General features: G+C 37.0%; 1 protein-coding gene and 1 pseudogene across 4 annotated transcripts; both read left to right on the top strand.

Annotated features, from left to right (window-relative positions):
* Window positions 1-66: 66 nt before the first annotated feature.
* LOC140971367 (topless-related protein 4-like) lies at window positions 67-9,040 on the top strand. 4 transcript variants are annotated; one of them, XM_073433600.1, is made up of 26 exons: window positions 67-85; window positions 386-490; window positions 840-1,019; window positions 1,254-1,367; window positions 1,473-1,631; window positions 1,722-1,905; window positions 1,987-2,110; window positions 2,219-2,331; window positions 2,867-3,035; window positions 3,134-3,243; window positions 3,346-3,415; window positions 3,542-3,615; window positions 3,736-3,831; window positions 4,385-4,480; window positions 4,717-4,844; window positions 4,942-5,179; window positions 5,256-5,423; window positions 5,506-5,589; window positions 5,777-5,920; window positions 6,236-6,346; window positions 6,423-6,602; window positions 7,093-7,221; window positions 7,370-7,465; window positions 7,786-7,974; window positions 8,194-8,360; window positions 8,477-9,040. In XM_073433600.1, the coding sequence occupies exons 2-26, from the start codon at window positions 411-413 to the stop codon at window positions 8,670-8,672; spliced, it is 3,399 nt and encodes a 1,132-aa protein (XP_073289701.1). In that variant the 5' UTR covers window positions 67-85; window positions 386-410; the 3' UTR covers window positions 8,673-9,040. The 4 variants fall into 4 exon arrangements, with proteins under 4 accessions (XP_073289701.1, XP_073289700.1, XP_073289702.1 ...); XM_073433599.1 differs by having other exon boundaries at window positions 70-85; window positions 383-490; XM_073433601.1 differs by lacking the exon at window positions 67-85 and adding an exon at window positions 105-254 and having other exon boundaries at window positions 1,996-2,110.
* Window positions 9,041-12,582: 3,542 nt separating this feature from the next.
* On the top strand, window positions 12,583-15,148 carry LOC140971366 (probable clathrin assembly protein At4g32285; annotated as a pseudogene).
* Window positions 15,149-19,154: the final 4,006 nt, after the last annotated feature.

The following is a 19,154-nucleotide window of genomic DNA, read 5'->3' as shown; positions in this document are numbered from 1 at the left end:
TATTTAATTGTGACATTTGGGTTTGTTCTTCCCACATCAAATCTCTCCCCAAAAGCCCTAGAGAGAGAGTGCGAAAAAAATTGTTGTAAGATCTGTTCCTCTCTCTCTAACAATCCCCCTTTCTCTCTCTCCATATATATATACACACAGAGGCTTACAGGGATAGAAGCACGCGCACACGAACACCCACTCTTGAATATGCAGCTTATAGTAGTGAACGCATAAGCTTTTATACGTACATGTGTTTATTTGAGGTTCTAGGGGGTTTTTTCCTTTCATGTTTTGGTGGTGATTTTTTTTTGGCAATCGATTTGGAAATTTTGTTTGTTTGTTTGTTTTTGTTTAATTTGGTTTTTGATTTGTCTGATTTTGGTTTTCGGAGCAGGTGTGTTGACTGGGGGAAGCAAAGCATGTCGTCGTTGAGCAGAGAGCTAGTGTTTTTGATACTCCAGTTTCTTGATGAGGAGAAGTTTAAGGAGACTGTTCACAGGTAGGGGTTTACTATTCTGAATATTGATTTTTTCCCCTTTTGGTGGTTAATTTGGTTGTTTGGGGTCGTTGGGAAATGAGGATTGGGATTATTAGTATTTGATGGAAAATGGTTCCGTCGTTTTAAACATTTGGCGACTTTGCGTCAATTGTACGTTGGCTGAATCTCATGGTCTAATTTGGACAATTTAATTGACTTGGTAACTTCGTTTTAGGAAGTGTTGTGTGGGTGTTCGGTTGTTTCTTTCTTTTTACTTTTTGTAAGGTGCTGAATACTTTGAGTGGTTTAGGGTGTTTTTATGCGTTAAAACTGTTTACTGGGAATTGATTAGCTTTTTTTATGATTTCAGATTGGAGCAAGAATCCGGTTTTTTCTTCAATATGCGATATTTTGAGGAAATGGTGACAAATGGAGAATGGGAAAACGTAGAAAAGTATTTGTTTGGCTTCACAAAAGTGGATGATAACAGATATTCTATGAAAATCTTCTTTGAGATACGAAAGCAGAAGTACCTTGAAGCTTTGGACAAGTGAGTGTGTTCGTTTTTATTCATTTTAATGAACATGATCTATTGTATCAGTCAGCGTTTGTAATAAGTTTTGTATTTTTGTGGATTCATATGTTGAAGCCTTGGACAAGTGAGTGTTCGATTTGATTGATTTTAATGTAACACCATTTATTACCTTAGTCAGCTTTTGTATTAAGTTTCATATTTTTTTTGATTTATATGTATTGGATTTAAGATTATGTTTATTAAATACAGGAAAGATCGTGCAAAAGCTGTTGACATTCTGGTGAAGGACTTGAAAGTATTCTCATCATTTAATGAAGATCTTTTTAAAGAAATAACGCAGTTGTTGACCTTTGAGAACTTTAGGTAATGAAAGAACGTGTAGTTGCCCTTGTTATGGTTTTCTTGTTCAATTATGGGAACCATCCTTCTTGGTTTTGAAGATATTGATCTGAATGTGGTAACATGTAGAGAGAATGAACAATTGTCCAAGTATGGGGACACCAAGACTGCTAGGGGTATAATGCTTGTTGAACTTAAAAAGTTGATAGAGGCAAATCCTCTGTTTCGTGAGAAGCTGAACTTTCCCAGCTTGAAGAATTCAAGATTGAGGACACTAATCAATCAGAGGTCTGTTTCCTGGGATTGTGATAATGTTATTTTATTCCTGGTTGATGTAGTCAATCCTATGCTCTTACACAACTCTGTATTTGGTTGTAGTTTGAACTGGCAGCATCAGCTTTGTAAGAATCCGAAGCCCAATCCTGATATTAAAACATTGTTTGTGGACCATTCATGTGGTCCATCACAGCCAAATGGTGCAAGGGCGCCATCCCCTGTCACTAACCATCTTATGGGAGCTGTTCCCAAGCCAGGGGCATTTCCACCTCTGACCACGCATGGCGTAAGTAGATAGAATGTTAGCAGTTCTACTTGTTTACAACTCTTGAGATATGAAAGTATAAATATTGCTCTGTTTGTCAAGTCATTTCAGCCAAATCCAGGTCCTATGCCAACTCCTCTTGCTGGATGGATGGCTAGTCCCTCTCAGGTTCCTCATCCGTCCTCCTCTACCGGTCCCATTGGATTCAACCCACAAAATAATGCTGGTATATTTTTATTTCAAATTACTAATTGTTAACTTGAACTCTTTCCTCTGTCACCTGTTTTTTAGCACTACATCACATGTTATATCTTAGTGCTTTTAACTGATACAGGTTTATTAAAGCGCCCTAGGACTCCTCCAATGATTAACCTGGCAATGGATTACCAGACTGCCGATTCAGAGCATGTCATGAAAAGAACGAGACCTTTTGGATTTCCAGACGAAGTATGGTGTTAGAATCTTAAGTTTCTCTTCTCATCCTTGCAAGAATCGACACTCAATCACTCTTATTTGGAACTTGAATTTAGATTGCTATGACTCCTAAAAATTGAATTTTAATGATGTCATTTGATTGGGCTTTCAATTCAATTTAGTTTGTCCTAAAGTTGTATTGTAAATTGATTGAGTGAAATGATGAAATAAAAATATGCATGTTCAGAAAAGTGGAAAGAATGTGTCATCATGCAATAATTGTGTTTTGAATAGTTGTTTTGAAGTGTTTGAACGATTTGATCAAACATTTTGAAAAGATTAATATTCTGAGAGAAGAATTTTAAATGTATCTCAAATTATGAATTTTTTAGGTTAGCTGAGTTGATTGAGTATTCCAAACAAGTGGGGCCCAAGTTATGTGTTTCTGGTGTAGTTTTTCCATCATTAATAGTAAATTGAATTGTTTACAGACACTAAAATTGAAAGTTGTGGCATAAGTAAAATTTCTATATGAAGGACAAATTCACTCTGAACAATTTTTTTGCAGGTCAATAATGTACCTGTCAATGTTTTGCCTGTTGGATTTTCCAGTCAAACTCATGGGCATACCTCACCCTCATCCGAGGAGTTGCCAAAGACCATGGTGATGAATCTCAGTCAGGGCTCTGCCGTCAAGAGTATGGATTTTCATCCAGTGCAACAAGTTTTACTTCTTGGTTGGTGCTTACACACTTGATACATATTATTTTTAAGCTAATTTTGTCATGGAATATTATATGAAGCCTGATCATCTTTATTTGATTTTCTCTTTCAGTCGGGACAAATTTGGGAGACGTTATGGTTTGGGAACTGGGTGGCAGAAATAGAATTTGCCACAGAAGTTTCAAGGTATGGGATCTTGGGGCTTGTTCAGTGGCACTGCAGGTATGATTCTGGATCTTTTAGGCATGGGAGGGTCCTTTGCATCCAGCTCAGTATTGGATTTTTGTTGTCGAACTGATTTGTTTTTTTCTGATTCCTTTATAGACATCTTTGGGCAATGATTATTCTGCATCGATAAACCGTGTGATGTGGAGTCCTGAAGGTTCTTTATTTGGTAGGTTGTTTGGAAATTTTAGTTTATTATGCCTGCCATAAATATATTAAATTGTTTTAAATAGTTAAGCTCTGAACTTAGGAAAAGAACTCATGAATGGTGGTGTGTATTAATCGATTTCTGCAGGTGTTGCGTACTCCAAGCACATTGTGCACCTATATTCCTACCATGGTGGTGATGACCTAAGAAACCACCTTGAGGTTTGTGCATTAGTAACTGATCTATTGTATTCTTTCTAATTTCTAATATTAATCTCCTCTGATATGACTACTCTCAATCAACAAGGTGCCACTGACATCAATTTTAAATATATTTTTCAGATTGAAGCACATGTCGGGAGTGTAAATGATCTTGCTTTCTCCTTCCCAAACAAGCAGCTCTGTGTAGTCACTTGTGGAGAGGACAGGCTTATTAAGGTCTGAGTCTTTGATCAGTCATTTGTGTGGCACAGCGAGGGTGGATTGTTTATGAACTTTCTTTACATTTTTTTTCTGGGTCTGCTTCGCTCTTGGTTTATTTTTGGGTATGTGAATGGATTATTGAGATATGTTGGTATGTTGCAGTCAAACTTGTGTCAAATTTTGGGGTATGTTCAGATTTTGGTTTCTGAATTTCTAGATACTTGTTTTGGAAGATGATTTTTTTGATAATGAATTGGAAATGAAGTGCATGTTGGATCTTGTTTTTGGAAGGCAACATAATTTAGTGTAAGTGCAAATCATTTAAGTTTTCATATGGTGATTTACTTTTAATAATGTGTGGGGTATTTTAGAATTTTAAAATATATTATATTGTATAAGAACATAAAGTGAAAAATCAGATTGAAAATAATTATTATGTTGGGAGACCTTAGAAAGAGCATCTAGAAAAAAAAAAAGCGAAAATAAAAGGATGACATTAGTTTTGTTTTTAAAAATGGGCATGCTTTCAGAAAATGGAAAAGACAGCCTGAAATTTCATCATGCACAGGTGTGGGATGCGGCTTCAGGTTCAAAACAGTTTACATTTGCAGGCCATGAAGCAGCTGTACATTCTGTCTGTCCACATCATAAAGAAAATATTCAGGTATTAACACCATTTTAGATATGAACAACTAATGACTGATCCATATGTGAGCGGTTTTCAGTCTGGAATTCCTTTCCAGGCTTTGAAACTGCCCTATGAAAAGAAAAAAACTTTTTTCCCTGGTAAAGAACAAATGCAATGATGAAATAGTTTGGCCATGTAGTTGACCAATTCAGGCATGAGATGTGCTACCACAGTATTGATATTGTAGCTGACTGCTTCACACCCCCCTGCAGTTCATCTTCTCCACAGCAACTGATGGGAAGATAAAGGCATGGTTGTACGATAACCTCGGTTCTAGGGTTGACTACGATGCACCAGGTCATTCATCCACCACTATGGCATATAGTGCTGATGGAACAAGGTCTATAAAACTTATTATTTATTACTGTTTTTATCCATTATTCAACTATAGTTTTAAGATCCTAGAAATCCGCTTTACTTCGTGTATTGACATCCAGGTTATTTTCTTGCGGGACAAACAAAGAAGGAGATTCATATCTTGTGGAGTGGAATGAAAGTGAGGGAGCTGTAAAACGTACTTATACTGGTCTTAGCAAGCGAGCTGCAGGAGGAATAGTGCAGTTTGATACTCTAAAAAATCGAATTTTGGCTGCTGGAGATGACTTCACGATTAAGTTCTGGGACATGGACAATGTCAACGTATTGACAACAACTGATGCCGAGGGTGGATTACCGGTAATTGTTATTTAAACAGAGTCAAACTTATTTAAAACACTTGTTGGTACTAACATGTATTATTTAATTTTCATAGCCATCTCCTTGTATCCGTTTCAACAAGGAAGGAATAATGTTAGCTGTCTCGACAAATGAGAATTCTGTAAAGATTTTAGCCAATGCAGATGGTGTTCGTCTGCTACGAACAATTGAAAGTAGTCCTTTTGACACTTCTTCTAGGATAGCCTCCTCAACAGTTGTAAAGGTGAGCACATGTGTTTACCATTATATTTTGCTTCTATTAATTTGATTTGCTCTTTTTGATGAAATCCACCTTGTGTCTTCAGTCTCCCTCATTTGCTGCTGTTAATGCTACTACTGGATCAAGCATTGTTGATCGAGTTGCTCCTGTAACAGCATTGGCTGCAATGGTATGCTTCTCTTTCAGTTTGAAAACATGAATCCTTTTGTAACCCCGTGTTATCAAGTTGATAAAGTATTTGACTACATGCATAAATTTTTTTCTTCTGTGAATGATTTATTGATCCACATTACTAAGATTCACAATTTACGTTGGGCGTTCACTTTACAATCCCATTATTTGATGATTTCTTTTAGGGTGGAGAAAATCGAAATTTGGCAGAAAAGCCAAGGATTGCAGATGAGTCTGCTGAAAAATCCAGAATCTGGAAAATGGCAGAAGTGAATGAGCCATCACAGTGCCGTTCCTTGAGACTCCCAGATAATTTAGCATCTGCGAAGGTATGAGTTGAAGCCCCTGTTTTTTTATCACATCCATAGGTTTATCGTATGCATAATAAGTTTTATCTGAATTGTTGATAATATATTATCCCCTTTTGAGTTTGAGTCTGATCAACTGTGCAATGTTGCTTTAGATGCAGTCAAAAGGTAGTTTGAGATATTTAGAAGCTTAATTAATTTTCTCTTTAGAGTTGTGACATCACCTCAGTTTCATCTAATTAACCATTTTGAAATTTGTCTTGAGTTTGGAATTCGTTCCATATTTAGTTAATTGAAAACTGTGAAACCTCTCTAATATGATCTTAACTTTATCAGGTTTCAAAGTTGATGTTTACAAATTCGGGATTTGCTATATTGGCACTAGCTGCTAATGCGGTGCACAAACTCTGGAAATGGCCAAAGAATGATCGTAATCCAACAGGAAAGGTGTGAATTTATTTCACAAAAAAAATTCACTTTATCTTTTTCTGCCAATATTTTAATGAATATTGAACTTTTGTAGGCTAGTGCTAATACCGTGCCGCAACAATGGCAACCTGCTAGCGGGATAGTGATGACAAATGATATCAGTGATGCAAATCCTGAAGATGGGGTTTCATGCTTTGCGCTGTCAAAGAATGACTCTTATGTCCTTTCAGCTTCTGGAGGCAAAATTTCTCTTTTTAACATGATGACTTTTAAGGTAAGGGGTTTACATAGCTTTTTCTTGCTAGCTTACACAGAATGTTGACAGTAAGAAACTCAAACCACCATCCAGCCTGAGCTGGTCTGCATGAGGAATTGCTGATGGTACTGTAGGGTCCTGGGTTCTGTCATCCGAAATTTATTCTGGTCTGGATGTTTTCACTAATTGCAGTTTTTTTTGCTTACAGAAGCTTGATATCTGAAGTGTTTATCAGAGATTTGATTCACATTAGGCCATTGGAGCTTGATACATGATTTCCTACTTTGAAATTGACTGCCTATTCATGTCTTTGTTCCTTTGCATAACCAAAACCTGTGGTCTGTGGTCATTTGCTTGACCTAAAAAGCTTAGTGTGTGAATTATTATATTTAAACTATTTTCTTAAAGGAGTTATTCTCTAACGTGAACTTCAGTTTTAAGGTTTCCTTACTTTATACTTTAGTATTTGAAGCTGCTTAGTAGTAACATGCTCTCTCCTTATTCACAGACAATGACGACGTTTATGCCCCCACCGCCTGCAGCAACATTTCTTGCGTTTCATCCTCAAGATAATAACATCATTGCCATAGGCATGGATGACTCCTCTATTCAAATATACAATGTGCGGGTTGATGAGGTAACCTGCGTGAATATCTGCTTTTATCTTTTAACACAGTAAATTAAGTTGTTTCAGTATACACCTGCATGAATATCTGCTTTTATTTTTTAACACAGTAAATTAAGTTGTTTCAGTATACGGTTGTCACTGACTTTTCGTTTCACAGGTTAAAGTCAAGCTCATAGGACACCAGAAAAGGATTACCGGTCTTGCCTTCTCTGCCTCTCTTAAAGTGCTTGTATCTTCAGGGGCTGATTCTCAGGTCAATAAATTTGTTATAGATGCCTACAATATAAAGATTTGAGATGGTTATAAATAATCTCCAATCCCGATCAACAGTCACCTTACAAGGGGCCATGCTGAACCTGACATGATGACCATATCTTTTTTAAATATATGACTAAAATAGAACCATTTAACTCATGGTGGCTAATATTCTCTCTTTTGTGTTTCCATTGCTGTTCTACTCCACGAAGACTTGTGTCTTCTTACCGCTTTGTTTTGTCCATTTATACTGGAGTTCACTTAATCTGGCTTTCTGTTTATTCATCTTCAGACCCTGACAACTTTGCACTTTTACAGCTTTGCGTTTGGAGTTCGGATGCCTGGGAGAAGAAAACAAGTAAATTCCTGCAAACCCCACCTGGTCGAACAACCGCACCCCTTGCTGACACTCGTGTACTATTCCACCAAGATCAAACACATTTACTAGTAGTCCACGAGACGCAGATTGCAATTTACGAGGCTCCACAGTTGGCATGCCTTAAGCAGGTGTGACTTGCAGCACAATTGTATCTTTTAAATAACATTCTTTACCTTTGTAAGATCTTTTTGTTCTAAACTTCATCATACTACTGCTCTTACCTTTAACTAACCCCTTGATGGCAAATGTAATTGATTGTTTCTGAGAATTGTTACTTCTATTCATCTTCGTCGTACTGTTTTTTAAATATCATATCAACTCTTTCTGATTAGTTTTTTCTTTAATAGTGGTTACCTGTTGAAGCAAGTGGTCCAATCACGTATGCTACATATTCTTGTGATAGCCAATCAATATACGTGAGCTTTGAAGATGGAAGTGTGGGTGTTCTTACTGCTTCTACGCTGCGGTTAAGATGTCGAATCAACCCCTCTTCATATATTCCCACCAGCGCAAGGTGCATATCGTGAATTTTTTCAACATATCGTGAATTTTTTCAAAATTTTTTTTTGTTTAACTTTTTGACCTCTTAACTACATATCTTTTTCCTAATGGTCAGTCACTGTTTTGCAGTTTAAGGGTACATCCGCTAGTCATTGCAGCACACCCCTCGGAAGCCAATCAATTTGCTTTGGGGCTTAGTGATGGTGGAGTCTGTGTACTCGAGCCAATCGAGTCTGAAGGTAGATGGGGAACAGTACCTCCACAAGAAAACGGTGCTGGTCCGAGTACTTCTGGTGCAGCAAGTTCCGATCAACTTCAAAGGTAAAACTTGAATAGTAGCCTTTCCCAGAAACCAGACAAAGAAATCTACCAATGGGCGTTTATTGGACTTGTTCTATTGTTCTTACGCTCAAGAGAAACGTCGACACAGTTTAGAAACCTGACAATCTAGTGTTGAAAATTTAGATACATCTTAATAAAGTTGGAGGTGTTAATATTTTGGTCATGTTCAATGAACGGAAAGGTACAGGACTGATGGGGTGTGTGGGTTGGAAGTGTTAGCCATTTTGTTTATAGCTTTGATTTCTTTTATTTATTAATTTTTTTTTGTTATTTTCGATAAACTAATTCCCATGTGATATAATGTTTATTTTTTTTGGGCACTATTGTCATTGATTTGGTGGGGTATTTTAATTTTCATTTCACACTTATATTTGCTATTATTATGCCATATTTGATATATCAAAGTTACTTATAATTTACTAGAAAAAACATGTGTCGCTCGTGGTACAAATATTATATTAGAAAAGATGAAAAGAATACATACGTGTCTCGCACGTGGTATTGATCTTATGCTGTAAAAGAGCACGCTTATTGCAAGTTGGAACCTGTAGTTGGATATTACAATAAAATTTTATTGGAAATTTTTTATTTAATTTTTAAGACGTATAGAACCATAAATTAAAAAATAAAGAGAAACAAAATTATAATTTATTAAAAAGAAATTAAATTGTACTATGAATATTTTTTAACTTCGTAGTTTGATTGATATAGTTTAATGATAATAATTTTTTTTTCTTTGTCGAAGCTAATGATAGCAATATTATACTTGGGAGCTTTTGTCGTTTTATTGGAATTTGCAGGTATTGGTGCGAAGAATGAACTTTTGGGCAACTTTCTGTATATTGATCTTTTTTTTTTACCCATATTTGTGGAATTAGACCATTAGTTCATTTTAATGATAAAAATTTTGTTTTTCCCCATGCACAATCCTCGATCATCCTAATGTAAACTGTAAAAAATGTTCGAAATTTTACTTTGTTGTTGATAGTTATTTAATTTTTTTCGATGGCAAAAAGGTGTAAAGTGGTTATGTTATATTTTCGGGATGACGAATATGATATTTTATGTCGACAGATTAATGTATATATTTTGAAATTTTTGTTGGTTGATTACGTAACTATGGAGAATCATGTTTTTTTTTTTATTTGAAGACATTTATTTCCTCCCCTAACGCTAGAGAGAGAGACGCATGTAAACCACTTTTGGTATTTTATTGCGTAATTCCAAAAAAACTCAATATATAAAAACAAAAACTTGCACGAGTTTGATTGTCATAGAATAAAAATTATATTTATTTTTTGATATTATGATAATTTATAATATATGATAATATAATCATGTTCAGGAAGAGTTTCTTGGGGTAATCAACTTTAGCATTTGAATTCCGTGCACAAAAATATACAGTGGTAATGTGTTGAAACAAGTGATCCAATCACATATGCTACGTATTCTTGTGATAGCCAAGCATTATTATAATACGTGAGCTTTGAAGATGGAAGTGAGCGTGTTCTTACTGCTACGCTGTGGTTAACATGTCGAATCAATCCCTCTTCATATAGTCCCACAAGCACAATGTGTGAGTGTGAGACACGTGTTCTCTTTAACACGTGCTAGACACGTGCGTGCTCTTTTACACACGTGCACGGATTGTTTTATATATAACTCGCACGTGCTCTTTTATTTTAAGTTGTATCGATATTTCTCTTCAACGATAAAAAAAAATTCCAAAAAAAGCCCATAGGTAGATTTCCTTATTTGGTTTATGGGAAAGCCTACTATTTGCATGCGCCATCAAATTTTATCTTTGAGGTTGATCGGAACTGGCTGCACCGGAAGTGCTACTTGGACCAATATTTTGTGTGGAGGTACTGTTCCCCATCTACCTTCGGACTCGAGTGGCTTGAGTACACATACTCCAAGAGTTTTTTTTATTTTTTATTTATTTTAAATCAATAACCTCGCCAAGAGGTTTATTGATTTATTCATTGCTGCCATTACTATTTAATAAAAAAGATTTGGGTTTTGTTTCCTTTTCTAATAAACACACAGTTACAGGGAGTGGTCGATAGAGGTGATTAAAAATAAAATTATTTTTGACGAATTATCGAAAAATATATTAACAATTTTAATAGATTTAAATGTATCCACTATATTTATCGCCTTGAAATTCGAATTTGTAATACATTATATCAAATATCTTCATACAAATTAATTCCGTTAAAACTAACATGACCTCAGACATTGACATCAATCAAAACTAAAGATGTGAATTGGTTTTCATTATCAATTCAGTAATATGTTTTAGATATAATTTTTTTCAAATTTTTTTGAAGTATCAGAATATAATCTTATGTGTGTGATTTTGAGTAAAATATTATCAGAACATGAAAGATTTTCCACTGATAGTAGAAGAGGTTCTCTTTAAAAGTGAAATTAATTTCCAAAATAGTTTCCATTTGAAAGTATTTTTTTTTTTTTGAGTAGGTCTCTTGTAAGACGGTCTCACGAATATTTATCTGTGAGACGGGTCAACCCTACCCATATTCACAATAAAAAGTAATACAATTAGCATAAAAAATAATAATTTTTCATAGATGACCCAAATAAGAGTTAAGTCTCACATAATACGACCCGTGAGACCGTCGCACACAAGTTTTTGCTTTTCTTTTAATATATTAGTAGGTTTCTTGTGAGATGTTACCACATATCTATATCCGTGAGATATATTATCATGTTTAAAATAATAAGTAATACTTTTGACAGAAAAAGTAATATTTTTTTAATGTTCGACTCCAAATACGAGATCCGTATCACAAAATCGACTCGTGAGATTGTCACACAAAAGTTTATGTGTTTATATATTAATCTATTCATCATTCTCTTTATCTTCTTCACCTCATAAGTACGCAAGAAAGACACATATATATCACTTCTAACATTTTAATGCGTAATTCCAAAAAACTCAATATATAAATAAAAACAAAAACAAAAACTTGCATTATTTTGATTTTCATAGAAAACATGATATTTTTTGTGGATATTATATGATAATTTTAACACAGTGCGCAAAAATAGTTGGTTATATGTGTTGAAGCAAGTGGTCCAATCACATATGCTACGTATATATTCTTGTGATAGCCAAACCATATACGTGAACTTCGAAGATGAAAGTGTAAGTGTTCTTACTGCTTCTATGCTGCAGTTAACATGTAGAATCAATCCATCTTCATACCATCACAATGTCGCGGTTTCGCAATTTAAGGGTATAATAACAAATCTATATAAAAAAAAAACTCGTGTCTCGCACGTGCAAACTTACTTAAAAGAACACGTGCCTCGCACATGTAAAAAAGCACATGTCTCGCACGTGTGAATCTTTAATAATGAAATAATTATCTTTTTTTAATCTTATATTTAAAAAACACACACAAATTTATTGTACTTAAACAGTGATCTTATGCTTAGGAAAAACCTTTTCCAATAAATACGATAGTTATAGAGAGTGGTTATCAAATCAAGTTGTTTAAAATTATAGATATCAAATTATTGAATTATTTTAATGGATTTTTTAATGAATTATATATAGATATATATTAATAGTTATGATAAATTTTAAATATATCATTATTGTTATAGTCTGAAACTCGAAATTTAATTATATAGGTAATATATTTAAAAAATAGATTTTTATCCAAAAAAAATTAATTATCATAATATAATGTTTTACTTGTGTGATTTAGAATAAAATATTATCAAAATTTGATTTTTGACAACTGAGATTTCACACGGATAATAGATAAATTTTCTTTTTAAAAGTAAAATTAATTTCCAAAATATTTTCCAATATTTTGATAAATTAATCGTTATCTTTTCATTCCCATTAATATGTAAAGACGAGAGGAAAGTGTAAATATAAACCTCGTCAAGAGGTTTAATGATTCATCCATCGCTGCTTTACTTTTTTTTCTCTCTTTCTCTTCTCCTCCTTGTGGATTTTCCGGCCACGGTGACCGCCGGAAGATCGATCGTCTTCTCTTCATCAAGATACTTCAAAACCAACGTAAGTTTTTTTCTTTTTCTCACCAACCTTCTAGATTGTATATACAGTAAGCATTTCTTAATGTGAGAGTTTACTGATCGATTCTGCTTTTCAATCGAAAGATCGGTTTTTAAGATCGTGATGTGAGATCCGCAATTCAAATTTTCCTTTTACTTGACTGCGTAGGAAACTGCATGCGAGCGAATGTTGTCACGGCAGTGATGTCATGCTTTTTTCCCCGATTAAAGTATGTGGAAAGAAAAAGAAACGTGTTTCACGAATTATGCGTGCAAGAATCGATGTGATTAGAAATCGAAACCCATTCCCATAAATGTATCAGTTTTTACTTTTTATTAGGAGATCTTATAGTACTCTTATTCACTGCATTTTCGAACAGTTTCAACAACTAGAGGAGAAACAGATATTTGGGAATCAGTCAAGTGTTATGGGATCAAGATTTGAGTGAGAACGAGATTAAGATTTGGTTTAGTGGTTGTTTTGATGGCATCCAGGACGATCAGAAAGGCAATTGGGGCGGTGAAGGATCATACTAGCATAAGTTTAGCAAAAGTGACAGGCAGTGTTGCCCCTGACCTTGAGGTGTTGATTGTGAAAGCCACAACACATTAAAATGAGCCTGCAGATGACAAGTATGTGAGGGAAATATTGAATATGTTATCGTATTCAAGAGGGTACGTCGTCACATGTGTTTTGGCGATTTCAAAAAGGCTGAGCAAAACCCGTGATTGGGTTGTGGCCTTGAAGACCTTGATGCTTGTGAATAGATTGTTGAGTGATGGGGACCCGGTTTTTGGACAGGAGATTATGTTGGCCAGCCCGAAGGGAACGAGGGTTCTAAATTTGTCAGATTTTCGAGATGAGGCCCACTCAAGCTCATGGGACCATTCAGGATTCGTGAGGAACTATGCATTGTATTTGGATCAGAAGCTTGATTTCATGATGTATGAGAGGAGACTTAGTTGTTCATGGTGAGAAGCAGAGGAATGAGTACGAGTATGGAGAGCTCAGAGATCAAGCTCATTATGATACAGACAGGAAGTTGAGGTCATATGCAGATCTGAACGAAATGCAAAGGGAGAGCAAAGAAGTGATATCTGATAAGGAAATGGAGCCCTGGAGAATTTTGGAGAGATTAATTCAGTTGCTCCAGATTCTTGGTCGACTATTGACTTCCAACCCACCAGGAGCTGCAAATAACAGTAAGATGGTGCTTGTAGCACTATCCTTGCTTGTAAAAGAGAGTTTTAGGCTTTATGCAGATGTATCTAATTCATTGAATCTTTTGCTCGACCATTTCTTGGAGCTAGAATATGCTTCCTGTGTTAAGGCTTTTGATGTGTATGTTGATGCGTCGAAGACTATTGATGAACTTGTTGTGTTCTATAGTTGGTGTAAGGATCTAGGGTTGGTGAGATCATCGGAATTCCCTGAAGTGCAGAAAATTACGGATAAACTTTTGGGAACTCTTAGAGGGGTTCTTGCGGGAAAAGGCTAATAGGCTACAGAGCGCAGAGGAAATCAAGGAAGAGGTTTTCCTAAAACTCAAAGAGGAGAAAGGACCTGATATATATGAAATAAAAGCTCTCCCTCCACCAGAGAATTACAACTCTCCAACCACGCCACAGTCCCTAGACAAGCCGAAGCAGCAGGTCACTGGAGACCTTGTGAATTTGAAAAATGCAATATCGGCTGATGAATATGACGATAAATTGGCTCTCTCCTTGTTTTCAGTGCCTGCTGCTGCAGGAAAAAATGATGCTTGGGAAGAATTTTCTACTGATGGAGAGCCTGTCTTGACTTCAGCATGGCAGAATCCAGCAGCTGAGAGTGGTAAAGCTGACTGGGAACTAGTCTTGGTGGAATCTTCCAGCCATTTATCACAGCAAAAGGAAAATCTTGCTGGTGGCTTCGATTCATTGCTATTAAGTGGAATGTATGATCAGGGGTCCATAAGGCAACAAACTAATTATTCTGAAATGAGCGTTGGAAGTTCAAGCAGTGTAGCACTGCCACAAACAAGCAAAAATATGCCAGTTTTGGAGTTACCTGCACCAGATGGAACGGTCCAACCAGTCGGGCAACAAGATCCATTTGCTGCATCTCTTTGCGTGCCACCACCTTCTTATGTTCAAATTGCTGACATAGAGAAGAAACAACTGTTACTAACACAGGAACAACGGCTTTGGCAGCAATATGCAAACAATGGGATGCAAGGACAAATGGCCTTGGCCAATATTGCTGGTACTGCAAGCTACTATGGAACACCGCAAGCTTCAGGCCTCAGAGTGCCAGCTGGGTATTATTACTTGTTAGGTAAAAGTGGGCCCCATGTATTAAATAAAAAATTCAGAATTTTGATATCCCACATCGTAGGTTTACAATAGTTGCAGGAGGAAATTAGTTATAAATAGAGCTCAATTCCTTCAGTTATTGTATCCCAAAATCAAAAGCTTTTTAGCTTTGATAAAAAGAGAGTGCATAGAAAAAAAGAGTGTATTTTTTTCTTGAGTGCGTGAATTTTCTTTGTGTGAGTTAGAGAAATTATTTTCTTGGTATACTCGGGTTGGGAGTGTGAGAAATATTGAGTGTATTGGTGTATACACTTGTTGTAATATTTCTTCCAGTTATAAAAGTTGCAGTGTTCCGTGGACGTAGCCTATATTGGGTGAACCACGTAAATCTTTGTGTTCTTGTTGGTTATTTTATTCCGCAATTTTTGGGTACTATTATCATCGTGGTTGACATCGCTTCGGGGTGTAATTCCCCAACAACTGGTATCAGAGCCTTGTTGTGAAAATTCTTAAGAATTCTGAGTATGCTCTGTGGTTGCAGCTTTGTCTGATCTTCCACATCAGAAAAGATTTTTTTTAGATTTTTTGCTAAGGCTAGAGAAGTGATGGCCGGAGATGATGGATCGGGACCGGGAATCAACAAGTTCGACGGAACAGATTTTTCGTTCTGGCGGTTACAGATAAGAGATTATCTGTACAGTAAGAAGCTGCATCAACCTCTATCAGGAAAAAAAGCGGAAAAGATGGAGGATGATGATTGGGAGCTCCTTGACCGACAGGTTTTAGGTGTCATACGATTGACCCTAACAAAGAACGTGGCGCATAACGTGGCGGAGGCCAAAACCACGGAGGAGATGATGACCATTCTATCAGACATGTACGAGAAGCCATCAGCAAACAACAAAGTACATCTCATGAAGAAGTTATTCAACTTGAAGATGGGAGAAGGTGCTTCGGTGGCAAAACACATAAATGAATTCAACACGATTGTCTCCCAGCTGACATCGGTGGACATCAAATTTGATGATGAGATTCGTGCACTTATTCTTCTGGCGTCTTTACCAGAAACTTGGGAACCGATGCGGGCAGCGGTTAGCAACTCTGTTGGAAAAGGAAAACTACAACTCAATGATGTTAGAGATCAAATCCTTGCTGAAGAAGTTCGCAGGAAAGACTCGGGTGAAGCAACATCATCGAGATCTGCTCTAAATCTTGATAACAGAGGAAGAGGCAGGAGTGGTGAAAGGAGTTCCAACCGATGGCGCGGTAGATCCAAGTCAAGAAATGGAAAAGACAAAAACATCTCTGAAAAGAATATGAAGTGCTGGAGCTGTGGTGAGACTGGTCACCTGAAAAAGAACTGCAGATCAATGAAAAATAATGCCAATGCTGTCACTGATGAAGTACATGATGCTCTGCTATTATCCATGGAAAGCCCTGTTGATTCTTGGGTTATGGACTCGGGAGCTTCGTTTCATACCACTGGTGATCGCGATGTATTTGATAATTACATCGCTGGCGATTACGGAAAAGTTTTCCTGGCTGATGGAAAACCCTTGGAAATTGTTGGTATGGGTGATGTACGGATGAAGATGTCAAATGGATCTGTCTGGAAAATCAACAAAGTCAGACATGTACCAAATTTGACACGCAATCTGATCTCGGTGGGACAGCTCGATGATGAAGGCCACAATGTGACCTTCGGTGATGGTTCCTGGAAAGTGAACAAAGGAGCCATGATTGTTGCTCGAGGAAAGAAAACTGGAACATTGTATATGACTTCCAGTTGCAGAGACACATTAGCAGCTGTGGATGCTGGAGCCAATTCAAGTCTATGGCATTATAGACTTGGACACATGAGTGAGAAGGGAATGAAGATGTTGGTGTCAAAAGGAAAGCTACCAGAATTAAAGACTGTTGAACACCAACTATGTGAAAGCTGTATCTTTGGAAAGCAGAAGAAGGTGAGCTTTTCAAAAGGCGGTAAAGAACCGAAAGCAGCAAAGTTGGAGCTGGTTCATACTGATGTATGGGGACCATCTCCTGTGACATCCCTTGGAGGCTCGAGATACTATGTCACATTCATTGACGATTCGAGTAGAAAAGTTTGGGTTTATTTTCTGAAAAATAAATCTGATGTTTACGAGACCTTTAAAAGGTGGAAAGCCATGGTGGAAAATGAGACCAACTTGAAGGTGAAGTGCTTACGGTCTGACAATGGTGGAGAATATGAAGATGATGAGTTCAAGAAATATTGTGCACAGAACGGGATCAAGATGGAGAAAACCATTCCTGGTACACCTCAACAGAATGGTGTAGCTGAAAGGATGAACAGGACCTTGAATGAACGCGCAAGGAGCATGAGATTGCATTCTGGATTGCCAAAATCATTCTGGGCTGATGCTGTTAACACTGCAGCATATCTGATCAACAGAGGACCTTCGGTACCACTGGACTACAAAATACCCGAAGAGGTTTGGAGCGGCAAAGAAGTAAACCTTTCTTTCTTGAAAGTGTTTGGATGTCTATCCTATGTTCATATTGATTCAGCAAGCAGAACAAAACTTGATCCGAAATCAAAGAAGTGCTTCTTTATTGGTTATGGAGATAATGAGTTTGGTTATCGTTTCTGGGATGACCAAAATCGGAAGATCATTCGGAGCAGGGATGTAATCTTTAATGAGAAACTTCTGTACAAGGACAAGTCAGACATTGGAGCTGGAGATGAATGTCCTGAAGTCAAGAAGACTGATGAAGTGCCATTGACAAACATTCCAGTGAATGAATCGAAAACCAGTAACCAGGAAGATGAAGAAGAAATTGCACAAGATGATGACCCACAAACTCCGGTGATTGAACTCAGGAGATCTTTGAGAACCATTAGACCACCTGAGAGATACTCCCCTGCACTTCACTATATTTTGCTGACAGACAAAGGTGAACCGGAGACCTATGAAGAGGCAATGCAAAATGATGATTCAACCAAGTGGGAGTTGGCCATGGAAGATGAGATGGATTCACTGTCATCCAATCAGACGTGGGAGTTGACAGAACTTCCGCAAGGCAAAAAGGCGTTACATAACAAGTGGGTGTACCGGTTAAAAGAAGAGCATGATGGTAGCAAGCGGTACAAGGCAAGACTTGTTGTAAAAGGCTTCCAACAACGGGAAGGAATTGATTACACCGAGATTTTCTCTCCGGTGGTTAAATTAACCACTATCAGGACTGTACTTGGACTAGTGGCGAAGGAAGACTTACATTTGGAGCAGTTGGATGTAAAGACTGCGTTTCTTCACGGTGACCTAGATGAAGAAATTTATATGAAGCAGCCACAGGGCTTTGAAGTACGGGGAAAAGAGAGAATGGTATGCAAACTTCAGAAGAGCTTGTACGGTCTCAAACAAGCTCCAAGACAGTGGTACAAGAAGTTTGATGGATTCATGAGTGAAAATGGATTCCTAAGGTGTCAAGCTGATCACTGCTGTTATGTGAAAAAGTTTGACGGTTCTTATATCATACTACTGCTATATGTAGATGATATGCTGATAGCTGGAGCTTGTCTGGAAGAAATTGATAAACTCAAGAAAGATTTATCAAAGGAATTTGCCATGAAGGATTTGGGTGCTGCAAAGCAAATCCTTGGAATGAGGATCTTCAGAGACCGGGTGAATGGATTCTTGAAGTTATCTCAAGAAGAGTACGTGAAAAAGGTGGTTAGCAGATTTAATATGGATGAAGCTAAATCTGTGAGTACTCCTTTGGCTAGTCATTTCAAACTAACCAAAGCACAATCACCATCGACGGAGCAGGAGCAGGCTTATATGAATAAGGTTCCTTATGCTTCTGCTGTCGGAAGCCTCATGTATGCAATGGTGTGCACAAGACCAGACATAGCACATGCAGTGGGAGTTGTGAGCAGGTTTATGAGTAATCCAGGAAAGCAACACTGGGAAGCAGTTAAGTGGATTCTCAGGTATTTGAAAGGTACTGCTAGTTGTTCTTTATGCTTCAGGAGATCAAAATTTGGCTTACAGGGTTTTGTCGATGCCGATATGGGTGGTGACCTGGATGGCAGGAAAAGTACTACTGGATATGTGTTCACATTAGGTGGTAC

The sequence above is a fragment of the Primulina huaijiensis genome, chromosome 2 (assembly GCF_012295235.1).
Source record: "Primulina huaijiensis isolate GDHJ02 chromosome 2, ASM1229523v2, whole genome shotgun sequence".
Taxonomy (NCBI): domain Eukaryota; kingdom Viridiplantae; phylum Streptophyta; class Magnoliopsida; order Lamiales; family Gesneriaceae; genus Primulina; species Primulina huaijiensis.
This window is presented reverse-complemented; position numbering and strand designations above follow the sequence as displayed.